Source organism: Zonotrichia leucophrys, chromosome Z (assembly GCF_028769735.1).
Source record: "Zonotrichia leucophrys gambelii isolate GWCS_2022_RI chromosome Z, RI_Zleu_2.0, whole genome shotgun sequence".
Taxonomy (NCBI): domain Eukaryota; kingdom Metazoa; phylum Chordata; class Aves; order Passeriformes; family Passerellidae; genus Zonotrichia; species Zonotrichia leucophrys.
Window position 1 is genome coordinate 45,580,034 of NC_088200.1, and position 21,480 is coordinate 45,601,513.

Consider the following 21,480-nt stretch of genomic DNA (forward strand, 5'->3'; position numbering starts at 1 on the left):
ATTTCTCAAATCATCAATTTATTTGGTTCCAATTTCTATTTTGGGATTCTGGTTCCAGATCCCATTGTTAGTTTTGACCAGGTCTGGCTTTGTTTCTTTTCATGGCGACTGGAAGGGTGTGCCTGTGCGAGGTGTGCAGCGTCAAGATCATTCGTTCACCTTACGCATGAAAATTTCAAAGATAGTGCAACGCAGCGCCTTGACCACTACCAATACAAAGCCTGCTATGGTCAGCTGTTCTTTGAAAGATTTTTGTTCCTTTTGCAACCACTGCGAATTTTGAAATTCTGTCAATAGATGGGGTCTCTTGTCTACTGACCTGGGCACGCATTAGTCCACGATATAAGCACTTTCAGTGCACGTGTGCAGGACTCTAACTGAGCAATGCTAATTGGTGCTACGCACGCAAGGACCTAGCAATGTAAGAGGGAAATGACTCATGAATTTCTTTTCTTTTCATTGGCAATGTCAAGGGGTTAGCATCGACTACAATCACAAAAAGATTTTCTTATCTCTTTCATTTTGCTTCCTCTGTACTCCAACTCTGTGCATAGTTAAGCATGGTTCATAAATTCTCACTGTTTCAAACCTCACTATTTGAGGAGAATATTTACTTCATATTTACTTCCCTGAAATAAATCCAAAAGAATGCAAGAATTTACCTGAAAACTAGGTTACTGCAGAGATGAAGACAAATAACTTGTAATTCATTGAGTGCAAGAATATAAGTACAGAGAAATGGTAGAAAAAGGGAGTTTCTGTGTGATGATCCAGCAACAAAGACAATTTAGTTTGTGAGAGGAGTATTGGGGTCAGTGGGAGACCTTCCCTTCCAGCTCTTCCTGGCCAATGGCCTAGTCATAAATATATTGGGTGAGAAACCAAGAATTGTAGCTAGTATCAAGTTTGACCTCTGCTCCTGAGGCATTTCTCAGTATGAGAGGTCACTGTGAGCTGAGGCCTTAAGCAATGTGAGATGTGGAACTGCAGGGAAATTGGCAAGGATGCTGGAGTCCATCCACCAAACCAACAACTGTTCCTAACTCTGCTGACTTGCCACCTTGCAGGTGCTCTTATAAATGGGGTTGGTAGACCACAGATTATAGTGAAATAAACATTCTTGTTGAATTCAGGGCAGCTCACTGGGGTTACATTGGATAAAAGGCACTTCAGAGGAGCAACTTATCCTATCTGAAAGAGATTGTAATGTGAAAGCTAAAGACATGTTGCTCCATACTGCTGGGTTTTTTTGGAATTACCCTGTAGTTTAAAATAATCATTTGTGTATAAAATACCCAGATTTTTTTTAGTGAAATTCAATAATGATATTCCACAGAGTATTTTCTTCTCTCATAGCACTGTTGTGTTATGTTTCACTTAGGCTGTTGTGGCTCTGCTCTGAGATGGTCCTCTCAAGCCTAGGTAAAGAGAAGGAAGATTTATACTTTCATTGAATGAAACTGTCCTTTAAGGAGACTGGCATGTTATAATAACAACATTTACAATTGCCTTATGTCTAAGTAGTATTTTAAATATTATATTAAAAAACATGTAATTCAGTGTTCTGAAAACATGGCCAAAAATCTTCTGTGTTTAAAGTTATACTCAGTTTATATATTCTTATCACTTTATTCACTAGCAGAAACTGGTATTAAAAAAAAAAAGCAATTAGTTTTAGCCTCCTTAATAAAATTGTTCATGGTGCTCATTGAAACTATGGACTATACTGGTACCATCCCCAGATTTCTCATCTTATTTATTTCTAAAAACAAACAAATAAAATAGACTAAAAAACAAAAACAAAACCAAACCAATAAACCAATGAAACAAACAAACAAAAAACCCCCCAAAAATTCCAAGCAGAAATAAACAAAAAATCTCCTCAAATACTCTCAAAGCCTTTTACATTAATTATTTATTATTAAATGTATGTTTTCATTACAACTGATTATTATATAACAGTACCAAAGCTATTTCAAAACGCATGTCGTAGCAAATAATATTTAACCCACTGCAAGAAACAGAAATCTCAGATGGTCTTTGAGGCTTAATAGAGAGCAAATACTAATAGTTGAAGGTAAAGCACATATTTTGCATCTTTTACAACTAAATCCCAAAGTCAGGCTAGTTGGCTGTATGACAGCAAACTACAATAGTTACAGAGTGATGCTGGTCTACCATGCCATTTTAGCTTGTGGTATTGACTCTAATGAAGAATATTTACCATTGTGTATATGCTCATATTTTGTTCCCCATATATATTGAGCACCAATAAGGAACACTCCTAAGTTAAGGCAATTGTAGCATTTACTCATCACTAAGAATTTTTCTTTCTGAATATTAACTTTAGATGTCCTCTTTAATATTGGCTACTAGAAACTTGTTACTGCAGTTAATTTAAAGATGTTTGATTAATTTTGCTCAATATATTCCTCAAGAATATATTACTCAGGTAATATAAACAGTTTCTGCTCTTTAAACACTATGGTTTATATACAGTGTGTTTGCTTAGTATCACTAACAATTAAATTATTCAACATACTGATAATGAAAACCATATCCATGCTGTTCCAGTTTTTATCTGGGATAGAGTTATCTATAAGTGCTGTCTTTCAAATTTGTGTTTGAAACAGTGTTGTTGACACAGGGATGCTTTCATTACTGCTGAGCAGGGCTTAAGCAGGGTCAGGCCTTTTCTGCTCCGCACAGCACCCCACCAGTGAGTGGGCTGGGGGTGCACAAGGAGCTGGGAGAGGACACAGCTGGGACAGCTGGCCCCAAATGACCAAAGGGATATTCCAGACCATATGGCATCATGCTCAGCATATAGAGCTGGGAAAAGGAGAAAGAAGGATTCTTCACCCACAGCTACCATCCTTTCAGGACCAAACCTGCTCCAACATAGCCTTACCCATGGCTAAATACTCTCTCATGGGGCATACCTACTCTCCCTGGCTACACACATTGAGGTGCTCCAACAGTGAATAACTTCAAAGTGTTCTTGCTGCAGCATGGATTAATCCCTGAGCCACAGTCCTCTCAGAAGTGTCTCTGCAGTGGTACACATAACCATGGCCACAGATGCTCCAAGCTGTACAGACTGTGGCACAGGCATATCAATGCCACAGACACTCTGGGGTGCCCTGCTCCCTCCTGTGTGTACTCACTCACTCACTCACTCACTCACAGGTCACAGTGCCTCTCAGCTGATTTCACAGTGGAGTTCCAGCCTGCCCAGTGCAGTAGCACAGAATGAGCAGTGATGCCCTGGCCATCTGCCAGCCCACGCACATCACCACAGCTGTTATCAGAATCCCAGGCCCAGCAGAATAACATGATCAGCAGCACAGCCCTATGGCAAGCAGTGAAAGCAAAAAGCAGTCATTAATAAGCACCAGACTCTAATATACAGCCGGGCAACTCAGCCCCATGGCAAGCACAGGAGCCTGTTGATTAATAGCTAAGCAGCATAACTGCTGTAAATTCAATCTAGCATTTTCCAATCAAACATTATCTTGCATCCTTTAATACACATGCTGGGTGACAAAAGTGCTATTGTGGTTTAACCCCAGCCATCAACCAGGCCCCACACAGCTATTGGCTTACTACCCTACATCAGGATTGGGGGCAGAATCAGAACTATAAAAGTGAGAAAACTCATGGGTTTGTGACAACAATGATTTAAACAATAAAGCAGAAGCTGCCCATACAAGCAAAGCAAAACAAGGAATTCAATCGTCACCTTCAGTGGGTAGGAAAAAGCTCATCCATACCCAAGAAAGCAGACCTCCATCATATGTGATGGTACTAGGGAAAACAAAGACAATCACTAAGAACATTTCTTGTTTGTTCACCACCACCACCCCCCCCCACCAGCTCTGTATGCTCAGCATGACTCCATATTATCTGGGATATCTTCTGGGTCAGTGGCATTCAGCAGTCTGCACATTTTCCCTTCCAGCTCCTTGTGCACCCTCAGCCTTCTTGCTGGTGGGGTGGGATGAGGAACAGTAAAGGCCTTGATGGTGTGTAACAAAACCAGTAATAAAGCATCCCTGCCTTATCAACACTATTTCCACCACAAATCCAAAAGATAACCCCATAGGGGCTGTTACAAATAAAATTAACTCTATCCAAGCTGAAGCCAGAACCAGTGTTTTAATTGAACCCTATGTTGTCATCTTTTCTATCCTGTTTCACTTGTTAAAAATGGCAAAGTGTGAAATAATTTTTATATTTCAAATGTCACCTGTTCCCAACTGCAATTAGCATTTAAAAGCTTAACATCCATTTTCATTCAAATATGCCGCCTCTGTAGTCATGGTAACTTCCTCATGAGCTTTATCTTCCAGCTTTAGAAGGTACTGCTGGGGTACTTAGAGATGTTATTATTTAGGATTTCTCGACTCCCTCCTCCTTTCCTTTCCAACACAAAAAACACTTCTGTTCTTGCTTTCACCAAGTCTAAGGTTTATAACAGCAACAAAACAAAAATCCTCCTCTAGAAACAATACAAAAAACCCAAAAAAACCCCAAAAGTTTTACTTCTTGGAGCATCCTGCAAACAGGAATTGGTAAAAAACAGTGGCTTATGAATTCAGATGACTCCTCACATATGATGCAGTAAACCACAGATAAGGTATTAAAAAGTCTATATTCAGCACAAATATAAATAAAAATGAAAACCTAGTCACACCCTCATATGCGAAGGAGTAGAATCCCAATACTTAGCAGAGTTACCTTCTCTCCTGTCTTTAAAGCAGAAACATTGAACAGCTGTGAGGCAAATGTTGTTCCACTCAAATAATTTAGTTGTTCTGAATTTAACTAGGATATACTCTGATGTTTAATTTTGTGAGAAAAAAAAAAAGGATTTCTTTTATTGTTATTACTGTTATTATCCTTCTTATCCTAATGTAACTGTGCTTATTTAACTCTCTCCTGATTAGTAGGCAGCATTTATATGAGGAGGGGTCAGCTGATTCAAAGTGCTGAAGTCATTGGTAGAGATACCCATCTGTGAGCCACATAATTTTTGTTACAGATATTATTGTCCCTGGCTTGCAACACATTTTACTGTTGGAAGAAAAATCTTTGCAACTACAGAAAAACAGATAGATACTAGAATTCAGTATCTATCTGTGGAGTTTCAGATAGTAGATAATATCATTATAGGGAATATAATAGCATTACTATAGGGGGTTTTCTACATATTCTCCCTGTGGTCATTTGTAAAAGTCACCTACTTCCAATTTTTAATTCATAAATTGACAAAATTGGGATACTATGCACATATCTCTGCCTGCCTCTGGACCATCTGTGAAGCTGTAAAACCATTTTTGATATTTTTCAAGTGTCCACTTCTCATAGACTGCAAGCCAACAATTCAGCAGTCACAAGAAATGTTATAAGCATACCTACCCTTAATCCCTGTCCCACTGTATAGCAGACACAGGTTGAACATTTAAGATGTATCTACTTTATTTAGGTCTTGCATATGTGGATACAGAAGTAAATCTGCATTTTAATTAATTCTTATCTATGTGGAGTCTAGAAGCGTGGTTAAAAGCAATCTATGCATGTGTCCTTGCATCATCCTGAGACTCAACAAAGGCAAGTAGTGATAATAACAAGCCCCTCCATCAACTGCCAGCCACTAATGACCACCTCCGAATATGAAACATGAAATGAAAGTACACTACATGAGCAGACTCTGCCCTTAACGCACACTTTGCCACTCAGCTGTGGCTCTTACTAGAAACCATTGAAATTTTGGCAATATCTCTGTAACCTTCTACATCTCTTTTGTGGCCACAAGTTTCGAAGATGCCTGCTGTACTTTGGTGTTTCCCATTTTGCCATCTCCTAAGTATTTAGAACTTATGAATTTCCCATTAATGCCAAGGGCAAACCAAACAGCCCAGGTCCTACAAAATGCCGGTGTAGAAATATAAACAGACTGTGCATGCCAGGCTTACCCTAACAGTCTTTAATTTTCATGTGATGTCCTAATAATACCTATAATTTCAGTGTATTATCACTTAAGACAAACACTTACATTTTTGTATTCTTTGTGAAGCACCAATTAATATTGGTTTCTGTTTGCCAAAGGATAAAAAAAGAGTTCAAAATGAAGAAAGTAGAAACTGTAAGAGGTTATTATTTACCCCAAAGAGACTGAGAGTTCACCTCTTACAGTAGGGCTTTTCAGAATGTGCAAAGTATGTCACTGAAAGCAGAGAAGTGTTAGTCAGCTCTCTACCGAAATTTTCCCAGATCTCAATGGCTGTTCTTACCCAGCCGAGAGCAAATATCCTTGCACGGCATTTTTCAAGGACTTCCACATGAAGTTCTTCATAAACAGCCCTGAACCAATCAGGGTCTTCCTGGGATGTTGGCCCGCCTACACTGGATTACTTTGGTTTATCCATGGATTACCAAATAGGTTTTTTTAACAGTGGCACAGAGGAGGAATGCAACTGGTATGTCAAAAGAGCATCACCTGTGTACTCTAACAGATCTCTAGCATACGTCACAGGAAATTAGCTACAGCTATAGAGCTGCATTTGTAACTGTTCCAAAGTTCGTGAAATTTGAAGCATTTACTTAATGAAGTGCAGCTTATTGGGAAAATACTAATGTTGAAAACAGAAGATTAAAATAGAAGGGGACAGCTCTGGCTAAGGAATTGTCCTGTTTTCTCGTTTGTGGAGGGCATCTTTATGGTTCTCTTCGGCAACTTTGAAATGCAGTTTAAAGAAATTTCTGTTCAGCAGTAAATTAATCATAACAAATAACTTAATCATGGATATGTTGTCATCCTTAAATCAAAACCAAAATGAAACGTCCTTATCTTTCTTATCCTGATTTCCTTTCATTTGGCATAAAGGATATTTTGATCAGAAGGCCTCACTTTTTTAAAAGAGCCCTGCTCTTCGAGGCTTTTTACCTTTGCCAGATGCGCTACATTTTACCTCGCTTACAACGGCGCCAGCTAACCCAGAACGAAGGGAGAAAATGAAATAAATAAATTCCGTGCCCCCCTTGCTCGGCCAGCGACCCCAGTCCCGCGGGAGCGCGGCGGGCGGGGGCGGGGCGCCGCCTGCCCCGCCTGCAGGGGCGGTCCCGCTGCCACCGCCCGCCGCAGTCGGTGCCGCGGGGCTGCGCTCGGGCCGCCCGTGCCCGCACCCGCGCCCGCCGCGCTCCCCGCGCCCCTGCCGAGCGCCCGCGGGCCGGCGCGCAGCGCAGCGCAGCGCAGCTCCGGGTGAGCGCGGGGCGGGGGCTGGGCTGCGGCGGTGCGGGGACTCCCATCCGCAAATTCCCGCCTCCATGGGCGGCACCGGCTGCCGAGTAGGGGCCACCGGTGCCCCGAGCCCCCGGTCGGTGCCTGCGCGGCTCTCCGCTCTTGCGGCTGGACCCGCTCCCCTTTCGGAGGTGGAAAAAGTTTGTGCGGCGTGGAGCGGAGCGCGGCGGAGCGGTGCGAACTTGCGCTGAGTTAGGCGAGGCGCTGCGGCATCTCCGCGGGGCACGGGCACGAAGGCGGGGCGGCGGGGGCTGCGCTGCGCTCCGTCGGGTCTGGGGTCCGCCGGGGCGGGAGCGGGGTGGCCGAGCGGGGTGCCAGGGCAGGGGACAGCCGGAGCGCTTCTCCCGTGTCCCGTTCGCCTCACGGCCAGGGGAGCGCCGACACCGGCCCGCGGCCGCCGACCGTGCACGGCAGCGGTGCTGGTGCCGTTCCGGTGTCTTTCCTGCTAAATGCTTTTGTGGCAGTCCGTCGAGTGTTGACTCTGGGGTGGGAGATAAATATCTCTGCTGTGCTGCTGCATCTTGCGGATGAAGTATGTCTCTATGACATCTTAGTGTGGAAACTGTTTGAAAAAAATTAGGAGAAACTGAGAATGACTTAATAACTTCTAGGGAGATAACTGCATGTAGTAGCTGTAATCCTGTATTTGGGAATACAAAGTCAGTTATTCTGCTGATTGATAGAATGTTCAGAATTCAGCTCCTGCTACAAATGACTTGAATAAGAGATGTAACAAAGTATTTTTGGACAGTAATTGTAAAGACTAACATCCAGTTTGATTCAGAAAGTATCTTACATTTTGTTTCATATAAAATAACTGTGAAAGACATATATATGTAACTAACTTCTCCATTACAAATCTTCTTCAAATTCGTTAAGCAAAACCCCTATTACCTACAGATATTTTTTTTTCATGTGTTAAAAGTGCTGTTAGTCAAGAATGCTCATCTCTGGCATATATGAGCTGTCATTCTTGCATAATTCTTTACTGTTTCATTTCTTTCAGGATCAACTCTTGTGTAAATTTAAACAATTTTCTTAAGTATTAGTAAGAGGAGCACTTTTAAAAGGTACCACATAGGTATTCTTAGTAACATCCTACATTTATTTCTGAATGCATGACATAAATCAAAACAGAGTGAGGGGAGACTGGAAATTTTGTCTTGACTCATCCAAGACAGTGTCCTAGCTCTGATCAGAAGGAAACCAAGTTTTCTCTGTAAACCTGAGCTGATTTTACAGTGGAGCTAAAGAAACTCCCATTTCAGTCCTGTTCCAGCATCAGAGTATTCTACTTACACATCAATGTCTGTTGCTCTGTGCATACGTAACATTTCAATTAATGCTGCCTCAGCTGTCTAAAGCTCTGATGAGATGCTTGTTAGCACTTTGATTGCTTTTCCTGGCACTATTTTCCCTGCATTTGGGATTTGGACATTACATGTTCATAGTGGAAAGTAATTACAGCAGGTAATAATCTTTGGTGTATCCATTAAAATAATAGTTTCTTCATTTTTGCACAACATCCGGGGACAGTTTTTACCATCCACTAGGATTTTTTTGTTGTTGATAACACCTGAGGAGAGCAGTGGCTCAGAGGCATATGAGAAGCATAATATGAGTATTGGTAAACTGTTATCCAAAGGGTTACTGTTTAAACAAACATATAATTGCTGTGTCTGGTGGGATGTGACAGAGGTTTATGTTACATATTCTGCTTCAAATTTTAAATGTAACGCAGTCTGTAAAATGCTTTCATAAGTTTCTAATCACTTCCTGTTTCACTAATGTTAATGTTTGTCCTTTTAAGACGAATGAAGAAAATACGTCCTGTGAAGAGTGAAAGTACTTGATTCTGGGAAGACTCTTACAGCGCTTCTAACTTCAGAGCTGGAGGAAAGTATGAAGGAACAGTCTGTCTGACTCCCTCAGCGTTTCTCACAGAACACAAAATGGCTCTTCAGAAAAAAACTGTTTTTGGTGTCTTGGAGGAGTGGTGTTTGGTGGAACCGCTGTTCGGTTGCAGGTGGCACCAGAATGTCAGGAAAAAACTGAGACTGATACGAATTGTAGGGCTCCTTGTCAGTGTAGTGGCCATTAGTACTTTCTCACTTTCAATGAGTGCCTTTTTCAAGATGGAACCACATAGCACGGCGCTGGTCAGCAGCCTAGATAGCCAAAAGCTGGTGCATGGGCATCAAAGAACTCTCTTGGATTTCACAGAACAGAATGAAAATGGCACTCCAGATCCACATACTTCTATGAAACATGAAGCTGGGCAAGACAATGAGACAGATGATCATACGAAGGGAGAGTACCCTGAGGACCTTTTCTCTCTTGAGGAGAGAAGACAGGGAGCTGTGATCCTCCATATAATTGGAATGATTTACATGTTTATAGCCTTAGCCATAGTCTGTGATGAGTTCTTTGTTCCTTCCTTGACTGTCATCACTGAAAAACTGGCCATTTCCGATGATGTGGCAGGGGCAACCTTCATGGCTGCTGGTGGGTCAGCCCCAGAGCTCTTCACTTCTTTGATAGGAGTGTTTATATCCCACAGCAACGTTGGCATTGGTACAATAGTGGGATCTGCCGTGTTCAATATCCTTTTTGTTATTGGAATGTGTGCTTTATTTTCTAAAGAGATCTTGAATCTTACTTGGTGGCCACTGTTTCGAGACATGTCCTTTTACATCATTGACTTGATCTTGCTAATCATCTTTTTTCTGGATAACTTCATAATGTGGTGGGAAAGCATAACTCTCCTGACAGCATATTTTTTCTATGTGACATTTATGAAGTTCAATGTCCAAGTAGAAGAATTGGTGAAGAAATTTTTAAACAGGAACAAGGTTGAGAAGGTAACAACAGATGCTGAAGGAAAGGTTGGTCAATTTTTAGTTGAATTATGTGTACTAATATCCTTATAAGTGCTAAGTCCTTCTATAGCACAAGGGTTCTAATACAGTACAGTAGTCAATATAGAAAAGTTCCATGTTTTGCTCAAATGTCTTTTTGTTTAATCAAATCGATATTGAAAATAAAAAAGCAAGCAGCCTTCTAGTAAATCAATAACTTTTAACTCCAGAATTATCCTGATCACATAGAAAGCAAGAATTAAAATGACAGCAAAAGGACATAAACCTTTACTCAGCATTTTGGCACATTGATGAGGTCAGAGCTATTTTTTCCCTAAGCTTATGGATTAAGCCATGACAGTATCTGGGGAGGATGTTGTGACAAAGTTTGGCTTTCTAAAGACTTTCAATGCACTTTTTTCCTCAGAGAAGTTGCAAATAATTCAGAACAGTATACAAACATATTTTTATGCATGCTTTTCATCTACCGATGCTGATAATGCAACATTAACTTCCTGTTGTAATTAGTGGCACTTTCATGAAAAAAAACTCATGAAAAGAGAGACCGCAGTGGCAAAAATCACAGGTTCTCTGTTTGAGGAGGATGGTTTCCCATATGCTATTTGCAACTGTGTAAACTAATTTTTGTCCACAAGTAGATAATGAAATTAATGCATGGAGGGCTTGTTGAGTTTTCAGCAGTTACAATAATCTTTTAAACAGCTTTCTTCTTAGAGCAAGCAATATTTAAGGGACCTATGAAGCTGAGCTGGTTAATACTTATGCATGTAGCAATGTGTTGGTTGGAATGTCTGCTTTTACATAACTTTGGGTATATTCATCAGATAAAGTTTTATAATTCAGTAATTATTCAAATTATCAGGGACCTAGCTGCTCACTGTTCTGTTTCTTTTGTTTAGCAGTCATATATAAAGTGGTTCAGAAGAGGCACAATTCCGTACACAATACAAGTGAACAGGCACATAAACAGGAGGAGAGAGACATACCAGAGATGGATATTTTAAAAGTTGTGACAGACACATTCAGTTTTAGGGCAAGCCACAAAAAACCAAAATTAAAGCCCAAAAATGTCTCATTTTTTCCCTTGTATTCTCTAACCAGGTTTAACAGCTGTACTTACTTGTAACTTTATCTTTTCCTTCTTTTTTTTTCCAAAATCAGCATGCTCATCTTCATCTTTCTCAAAATGTATTATTGGGATTTTATTAGTAAATGAAAAGAAAGGTCAACACCAACAAAATACTTGCCCTAATTAGCAAGGGGCTTCTTTAACTACATTAGTTGGTTTCTAAATAATCTAAGAGTTCATAGTGCACTGTAACTCCTTTGAAAGTTAGTGCTAAAAATATGTAATGATAGACTGTGGTATATGTAGCCAACTTCATCTGTCCAAAACTGGACAGAAAATATAAATCAGTAATGGGTCTGAAGCAATTATCAATATGAAAAGCAACTGCCTTGTGTTTTCCAGGCCACAATGTAAGGGAGAGTAGCTGTATATCAAAGTGTTTAATTATTTTTCGCTGAACAGAAGAATAAATAATTTGTGAGCCACATTGAACATTAGTTATATTTGAAGTACTCTAGATGGACTTGATTTTAAAAGGATACCTTTAGAACCACTCATTTGTTATTTAACATTTTAATTACTTTGAGTTTCTTTATAATACAGGTACACAGATTTCAGATGGGCTGAAAAAAAATCAAAAATTGGCTACTGTTCCTAAAAACACAAGCTTTGCAAGATATGTTTCATGAAAATAATTTTCCTGAATTAAATTTAATTAAAATGATAAAATAATGTATTCATAAATCATTGAGGAGTGAAGAAAGATGAAAGATGTTCTAGTTTTGTTGCAGTTTAGCAAATACGTATTTTCTGCTTCTTGGGAAAAATAGCTTCTCAAGGTGTCAGACCATGTTTTTACTCTGTAAGCTATGCTGTAAAGGCATATTTTTTAATATTACACTTACACTTTGAAATGGTAAGTCATTATGAATTATTTTATTCTTCAGTTGAACAGCATTAAGCAGGATGAATGAAATTATTTTCTTATAGCAAGGATGTCACAGATTATGTTCATTGGATAATACCTCAATGAAGTTCTCTCTTAATTTACTTGCTATTATTAGATTGCTTTTTAAATTAAAAAATAGCAAAAAAACCCAAAACCCAAAACTATTATGTGTAGTCCTAAGCCAGATAGAGATGCTTAGGACTTGAAGTTATTGTCTAAAGCAAAGAATAAAGTGCTTTTATAGTCTGAGGTCTGGTGCCTTGTAGTGAATTCAATGCATATGGATGTTTATTTCCTAAACACTGAGGTTTATGAGTATCACAGAAATGATAGTCTTGGCTTTTGGTGGCAAAAAATATTTAATTCCTACAGTGTTAACTGTTAGCCTAGATTGCTTCCACTCATCAAGAGTGTGTATGTACAACTGTATGTATCAAATTAGTATACTGAACATAGAATTTGCAATCTCTGTTGTTTCTGATGGAAACTTTTTCACTCTCTTTTCCCCCACTGAGCCAGAGAATTGCTAGGCAGCTATCTGGAACTGGGTGTGTTAAAGTCTCTTGAAATATTTTAATTTTAGGAGAGTAGAGAAAACTCTCTTTCCTCTAACCAAAACTCCCCCTGCCTATCTGTTGTTGATTCTGCTGCTGCCAAACTGGCAAGTATTCTGCTAAAAGAGCGTGTGTGTCGTATTTACCTTTAAGGCTGTTGTAATCTGAAAGCAGCTCAACAAATTTGAGAAGTCTAAATAAGGCATCATAAAGCTGGATAGTGAAGGGTTAGGTGGCTTATTAGCAAACAAGTACCAAAGAGTAGAAAACTGATCAGATGAGAAACCTCTTGAGATACTAAAATGTGTTTTAATGTTAATTTCCATGCTTTTATTCTCAGTTGTCTTGAGAGGTTGAAGAAAGTTTTACATTCTCAAGGACAGTATTTCACATGAGTAAAGGCTTTAGATATGAGCTGATTTTTTTTGTCTAGCTTTCATTTGCTCTAGGTGTATTCATCAGGTTGCTGGAATGCATTTGTATCCCTGTAGACGCCTTTTAGATTTCTATCCCTATTCTTAAAAATTAAAGTACATCTTTTTGTGCCAGAAGACTGTGACTATTTGAACTTCTGATCTTATTTTCTTTAGTGTGTCGGTTGCTTGTACAAATGTGAATGCAGACAGAGTACTCTATATGAATTTCATTGTGCTCACTATTTTCCTTCACATGCTTTCATATATATGTAGTCTGGGTTATTAAAGTGTCAGGTTGAGAAAATCTGGTAGCTTTAGTTTTCAGAACAATTTTGTGGCACTGGTGAGAGCAGACTACAAACCTTTTTGCATTGAGAGCTCATAGGGTTCATTGGCAAGGCTCTGTTTGAACTGTGGATAATTCTGTGCCTCCTGCCACTCCCTAGGAAGCCTGATGGCAGTCTGATACTGATGAACTCCAGAGATCACTGTGAAAAGGATGAAAAAAAAGGAGGATAGATGAAAAAACAAGACAGGATTAAAAGACAAGATAAAAACCAGATGGCTGAGTTCTACAGTGTAGGATGGCGTATGGAATATGCAGATCAAAATGTGTCTCTAACAAGTCACACTGAATGGGCCCTACAGTAGTAAGTGCTGTCCCGCTGCTGGATATCCCCAGAAGTCCCTTCCAGCTTAACCTATTCTATGGTATGATTTTCAGATTTTATGTAGCTATCCTGTGAAGAACAGATAGGTAAGGACTGAGGTGGAATCAGCTGAAGGATATTTAAAAACATAAGCCTGAAGTTGATTATAATAGGCAGGAAGAGAAAAACAGAAGAAGCTGATGGACAAACATCTTAAAAATAACACTTTTTAAAATTTTCTGCCAAGATTTCAGTCTATTCTTCATCATGTGTGTTGGTGAAGATATGTTGAATGTATTAAGTCACATTAAAACATCATGTGGAACTACATTTCAGTTTTAAGTACTCTTTTTCCTTTAATGTAGTATGAAAATCATTGCAGAAATGCTTGGATCTGATTGTTCAGTGAATAATTCAAAACAGTTCTGTTTGGCAACTAGGACAACAGAATGTGGGTGGTGCAGGGATATTGTGCAATGACATCTGTTTCACTGACAGTACCATTTTAGATGAATAGCTTATGGTATATACAAGACAGTTGCAGTTTTTCTACATTTACAGAGAGCTACATTTGGAAAATGAGCTATTTTTACCAACACAGCGTAACTATTATTTTATTGCCAATTTTGTTGTCTTAAGAAACTTGAATAGCTTGTGTGTGATATTTTAAGATCCACAATGATCTCAATGTTGCCACAGTGTACTTAATGGCAGTATTTGCATTCTAAAGGAAAGTAACAGTATTTTAGGTGCTTCTCTGCTTGGTGGTTGTATTAGCACTGCACATGTATATTCACTATTATAACGTCTGATCTAGTGTGTTTTAAGGTAAAACACAAATAACCTGCATGCCTACAAGAAAAACTGAAATTTCCTTTTTCAGGACTTCTTCATTTTGAATCCACAGACCTAGTAACTGTAACTCTATCCATAGAATAACTTTCTTTTCTTTCTTTGTTTTCACTACCAAGAATTTTTTTTTCTCATAGCTTTCATTGTTCATAGTGTTTCACTGTTCTTAGGAAGATCTGAATTTTATTCCAGAGACATTTCTCAGTCAGTCTACTTGTGCAAGCATGTGTGTGAATACAGAGCTATGAGTATCTGGATCTTGCAAGATAGGTGCATTGTTTTAAGTACATGTTTGAAACAAAAGCCTCAGCACTGACATCGAACCATCTCTTGTTTATATCAATGTCTGGTTTTGTGTCATGTTTTATCTGCTTTTATTCTCTCAGAAAACTTTCAATCTACTTCTGTTTTAATTTAATGTTACTACAGTAGCAGTTACTATGAGTTAATTTGCCTTGAGTTTTTAGCATTGTTGTTTCAATTTAGGACTATTAACTAACAGAACCATAGGCCGATACATTATATCTGGAACCATTAGTACAGTGAAATGGATACTATTCTCAGTTTCTTTTAACGCTTCTTAGTAATTTATTGACCACAAATCAGTGATTATAGTTTTCACCCCAGGAGTCTCTTGGTTTTTTATGTGTGTGCTTTGGTAATGAGCAAAAAGTGACAGCGTGCAAATGTAGTGTAGATTAAATGCTCTTAACACATGGCCATCCACTTAGATGCCACCCTTGTTAAGTATGATGGGGAAAAGAAGTCTAGAGGAGTGCCACCATTAATTAATAGCAGGGGGACAAAATATCCATCCGTATATTTAAAAATAAAAAGCATATGTAATTAAAAAGAAGTCAAATGATACATCTTAGAAGCTGTGTTGGCAAATGTTCACCATGCTGTGTTTCAGAACTCCAGACATGGTTAGATTTGTTGTACCAGAAACTGTACAAAGAGAGGATATCAGGGGACTTTATAAAAGTTTTTCCCTCCATCATCTCAGTTTTGGATACTTTGTTTCAGATCCCTCACAGAATGAGAGCTATGGGAGACTGTAGGTGGAATGTCACCCCAAATCGGCATAGGAGACCTCAGAATATCAACCAGTTTTGGGGTGCTTAGTCTCTGGAGGAGCTTTACTTTAAAATCAAAAAGAAGTTCAGAATCTGTTTCTTGCTTATAGGCTTGTTCAGAAATGCCAGACACAGGTGCAGCATTATGGTACAGCTTTTCTGTCTGACCCATATTCTTCTACTTTCCCCTCCAAGATAGTTCTCCAAATTTACCTCTCAGATAAATATTTTAAAAAATCCAAAGGCATTTACAAAGTTTTGATATTTTGGGGATGGGAGTGCTCAACCTTTATGAAATTACATGCAGATCTCCCACATTCATGGCCCATTTTAAGTTGACATTGCACTCCTCATGTAGAATTTTTGAGAGGCAGGGCACAGCTGACTCCCCTACTTTTCTGGTCTTGTTTTAAGAGGCAGTAGTGCCCACTCCATAATATACGTTTTAGACTGGGGATGTGGGATGTGGGTAGTGGAAGCTGCCCTAGGGCAATGCTTGTTGCAGTGTTGAGGGTGCCACATTTCGAGTGAGTGATGCTCTGAGCACTGCTGACATCAGAGTGACCTTGGCCTTTCTGAGTGGTGACATTCCCCAGGCAGCCAGCGCGACACTGCCAGGGCCACAGGCCAAAAAATTAGGTTTGATGAAGTGCTTTTTTCCTGCTAACGATCTGTGGTTTTTTGGTTTTATTAGCAGGAGTCAGTTCTCCACTGCTAGCTGTAGAGGTGTGAAAAGAGGCTGTAGTGTGTCCTTTCTTCTCTGATTTTTTTTCCCCCCCAAGAATTAATGGATTTTGCTTTTGTAACTAAGGAATAAGATTATAACAAATTTGATTTTTTTAGTGGTAAGGGGTAGTATGTTCACAACAAAGAGAGCCCTGCAACAAAAGTAATAAAGAAGCGAAGATCAGGAAAGTTCTTAAAAATAAGGTATGTGCCCATGCTTCTCTTGAAAAGATCTGTGTGGGATGAATGAGTATTAAAAGTGTTTTATACATGGCATATAGAACAGATGGGAAGATGTATCAGAGATGAGTGTAAATGAACAGCTGTAAAACCTGTAACTCTTAAGACATTCTAAAAACCTTGTTTTACTGTTTATAAAATAAACTTCAGTATAAAAAATAAGACTTCCTTATTTCTCCCCAGACGTGTACCAGGTTTTGTCTAACCTGCAAATGGTGACTAGTCTGATGTTAATAACTCTGTAGAATAAATGGTGTTTCCTTCACCTTGGCCTAGATCAGCCATGTTCTGTTGTTTTTCAGACAGCTTTTATTTAAACATCGCTTTTTATTATTTTCCTTAATGGCTGCTTCCATTAATCTTTGCAGCTGTACTCATGCTATTGGCACAAATCAGAGATTAAAATGCTTTCTTGGCACTGACAAGTGTTTTAGAAACTACAATGACATGATTGACCAAATACTGGGTGATTATAATTAATTTATCATGCACAGATATGTATAATGAGATATAGGTGGCTTAGAAAAAGAAAGGTGACTGGTTTTGTGTTTTGTTTTTTTTTTTTTTTAATTCAAAACTGTTCATTAAGTACTCCTGAAAATCACTATCTTCCTTTATCAGTGGAAACAAAATACCTTAATAATACTTAGCTGTCCATTTCAAAATGCTGGAAATTTGGTCTCTCAAGTAGAATGCCTTAAAGAATGCTCCTGACACTTTTTTGTTCTGAGACAGGCACATATTTTTCTTACTATTTTTAATTTTCCTACCACAGTAATGAGATGATAACCTGGTCTCCCCTAGACTAGGTGCTTGGATAAGTGTAGAAATCACAGTTTCCTTCCTCAGTGGACAGAAACTCATCATGGGAAAAAGATAAATGTGATTCACAGTACCTGATAAGTAGAATATGATTTGTCATGTATACAGCTTTATGTACATTACAGTTAGCATACCATCAGTCTTTTCCTCCTCACCCAAGCTGTCGAGTTGCTGATTATTTATTAAACATAGATGTCCAAGAGGTGATTTAAAGAAGTAGTTTATTTCTCTGTATGAACTTGCAATAGATCTTCGCAAGTGTCATCAATGAAATATCTGGTAGAAGGCAGCACCTTTTTGTATCACAGGGCCTAAGTCAAAACAGTACTGTTGATACTCTGTTTTGCTTTTGGGGAAAATAGTCAGATCAGATGGTTTGGATTTACTCTGGTCTTGTTGTAAATTTTTGTATTTGAAATTCTTGCTGTTGTATTGTTAAGTGCAGGTCAGTGTAAGAGGCAAACTGAAAATCCTAAATTAGAGCAGCCTTAGGGCATACTTTTGGCAAAAAAATTGCATCTGACAGAATATATATTCTAGTACCTTACCATATTTTGTTATTTTGCAGGCAATACCTGTATCATTGAGGAAATTAGTTATTTGCTCTCATTGGTGGTTTGTTCATTTACCTGTGTTCTGATCTGAAAAAAGGAAATGAAAAAAAATGCTGTGTTGGAATAGCAACCACTGCCTTGCTGACAAGAGAAGTGGGCCTCAGGGTGGGGGAGAGCAATGAGAATTCAGTGTGTTGATCATGTATTTGTTTCTGCAGCAGGTGGAGGTTTCAGAGCTCGCGTTGCCTCCGAAGCAGCTTTATCTGGTGGTACAGCACTGCCCTGCCCTAACCACTCACTCACTTTGGGTGATTTTGCTGTCCCTGTCAGGTACAATTTCATCAGGGCAGCTCAAAGAACAATTACTGCGAAGTTACTGTGTTTTGCGCTGTTCCATAACCATTCCCTTGTCGTCCATGTTGTGATTTACATGAACAGCCATAAATAACTGTGATCTTGGATGACTTCCTTTAAGGTGAGGGTGTGAAAACAGGCTTAAAGGTGTGTCTGTGCAATAATATTAAAATTGCTATCAAGTCCTACTCTCAAGGAGTAACAGATTGGTGCAGAATGGTTTCCTCTATGAGGAAGAATAAAGGTAGCAGGGAATTTGTACTACAAACTATGCTGACAAATTAATAAAAAATTTTCCTCAGGAATTAATCCTGCTTTATCACCTCTTAGCTGCTTAATGCTGCGAGTCTAGTCTGAAGTCAGCAGTAATACCAGTGACATTTATTGCATAACCAGCTAGTGTAAACTCTTCACCCTCTCACATTGCTGTAAAACAGCTCTAGCTGATATAGATCGCTGAGGAAAAGGCACGTCTGCAGTCACAGCCTGTGTTTGGTGACCTTCAGGGCTTGCTTTGAGCCCTGTCTAGTTATGTAGACTTTTGCCCAAGGGAGAAGGTTGAAGTTTGTGGGGTTTGTAACATTAGAGGATGAGCACCTCTTTTGGGATTAATCAGATGTTAATTTTGTTGTTTATTTGTGCTGCAAGCTTTTATCAAATTACTAATTAAAGTCCTTCTATTGCTACCAGCACAATCACAAAGTTATCATTTAACTAAAATTTATGGCAATCAAATGTTTCATTGGAAAACCCCCAGATTTAGAACTCCAAAAATTTCTTTGTCCAGGAGTTGTTTGAAATAATTCATATTAGTTACTTATGGATTTTTAAAGTTAGCTGAAATAATTTGGAAGCATCATGCTGTCTTACAGCTAGTTTTGTTTCCATACATTTTTGTTTAAATATTTCTGGTTTTCTACTTTATTTTTAGTATTAATTGTATTTATTTACTACAGTTTCTTTTCATTTAGAATGTTTCTGGGTAGAAGCATATTCTGTTTGAAGACTTCATCTTGGCTGGGTTTTTAAATGCTGCAGTGATATAAATATTATTAAATAGTCTGCAAAGTCTGAGCTAAGAGGTGGTTAGTGTTTCCTCTTTATATTGCAAATCCTTTGAAACTGTTAAGTTTTCCAGATCTGCGTTAATTTTTTGGAAGCAGATACAGCAATGCTTGTTTCTCTCCAGAAGTCAGAGGCAGAGTACCTGAGTCTCCTCTCAAAACCCATGGCAAAATTCCTTTGAAATTTAGTCAGAGAATGATCCTGGGACTATATTGCAGAGGAATATTGCTGTTGTTTTTTGTGTTCCATTTCTGAAATAAAATCACTACTTGCTGCTGCTCCGAACCCTACTCTGAACAATATAATGAAGTGATTTTGTAGCCTTTTGATTGCCTCATTGTCGATGTGTACCGGAGCCATGTCCTGTTTGTGTGCATGTGCGTGTGTGTGTGCGTGTGTGTGTGCATGTGTTTGTGCGTGTGTGTGTGTGCGTGTGTGCATGTGTGTGTGCGTGTGTGTGTGCATGTGTGCGTGTGTGTGTGCATGTGTGCGTGTGTGTGTGCATGTGTGTGCGTGTGTGTGTGTGTGTTTGTGCGTGTGCGTGTGTGGTGTGTGTGCATGTGCATGTGCATGTGTGTGCGTGTGCATGTATGCGTGTGCGTGTGTCCGTGTGCATGTGTGTGTGCGTGTGCATATGTGTGTGTGTGCATGTGTGTGTGTGCATGTGTACATGTATGCGTGTGTGCGTGCGTGTGCATGTGCACATGCATGACAGCCTACAGGCTGTCAGTCTGAGAGGTGCCGCACAGGAGGTGAACCAGAAATGGTGCTGCTCTCTAGGATGGACATTCGCGTGCTTCCTGCACCATCTTACCTGTCTTCTGCCTAGCAACCCTTTTCCGTAGGACTCGCTCAGGTATTTGGAGTTGGTGAGCAGCATGTTCCTCATAGGATTTTTCCAGATTAGTTATTCAGAGAAAAATGTCTGTGTTTTCTTATTAAATATGTTCCAAGCAACAAACAACAATCCTGCCTGAGGCCGAGCACTGAATGTACTGAACTATGGACATATTTTACTGTACCTAATGTATCACATCAATGATTTTTTATCCTGTACCTCTGCAGAGATAGAAACAGGAGGTCTGCATCACTGTACTGGAGTGATTTCTTGCTTTACAGTGAGGTAATCATGATTTGATTCTATCATGGGAATGGCCTATGGTGCTATTCTTTGCTACATGACATTTCGTGAAGAGAAAAGGCATTTCTTATTCAGGTGAAAGGCCAACAGCTGTAATTACAGTAACTAAAATTTGTTACATATAAGTAAGAAACTGTGCAGAAAGTTAGAGTGATGATCTATTACTTTCTTCATTTAAAGTTGCCTGTAAAGTGTAAATCCTTTTAAGTGAGGTAATAGAAATGTTTCTGCACCCATTCCTTAATTATCTCTTGCAATATGTTTGCAAATATATTAGTAATTATTTACAAATATAAATCTTAAAAATCAGTATTTTCAAGTAGATCAGTATTGAAATTACTTGCCGAACTGTTAGGATAACTTCCTGTGTCCATTTTGTCCTTGCAAGAAACACCTTAAGTGTTTCCATAAAGTATAGTGTTTGTATGTTCAGCATTAACAAAAAAGCCCCACCAAACCCAAAACAAAACACACAGCCTCTTCTTTTTAGGGCTGTGGGAAATAAATGTTGTGTTATAATCTCATACATAGACATGTGTGAAGAAATGCAGACTCTCATCTTGAAATAACAGCCTAGTAACAGGCTGGACTGAATTGCTAACTCATGCCTTAGCTTTGGATCTAAGGGTCAAGATGTGGTTCTGTTTGTCTTAGAAACCTGTGGTTTTCAAGCATCATAGAACATTGTACAGTGTGCTGTAGAAAAGTTTTATTTCTGGTTCTTTGATTAGGTTACAGCATGCAAGATAAAAAAAAAGATCAGCATATTGTTGGCAAAATGGTCTTGAGGCAAAGCAAGAACATGGTGGCATCTGAGAAAGTGGTGGTCA

The 21,480-nt window shown here is 39.1% G+C and overlaps 2 protein-coding genes across 5 annotated transcripts in view; both read left to right on the forward strand.

Annotated features, from left to right (window-relative positions):
- The window catches only part of LOC135460117 (long-chain fatty acid transport protein 6-like), a 370,483-nt gene that overhangs the window by 15,714 nt on the left and 333,289 nt on the right, over positions 1 to 21,480 (forward strand). The window lies entirely within an intron of this gene.
- Positions 7,155 to 21,480, forward strand: part of SLC24A2 (solute carrier family 24 member 2) — a 112,635-nt gene continuing 98,309 nt past the window's right edge. For 2 of the 4 annotated variants that reach the window (XM_064736367.1, XM_064736369.1), the window contains exons 1-2: positions 7,155 to 7,264; positions 9,114 to 10,188. In XM_064736367.1, coding sequence (XP_064592437.1) covers positions 9,256 to 10,188 — 933 coding nt within the window. In that variant the 5' untranslated portion in view covers positions 7,155 to 7,264; positions 9,114 to 9,255. Of the gene's footprint in view, positions 7,265 to 7,291; positions 7,478 to 9,113; positions 10,189 to 21,480 lie in introns of those variants that run through there. The other 2 variants (XM_064736370.1, XM_064736368.1) reach the window with 2 other exon arrangements.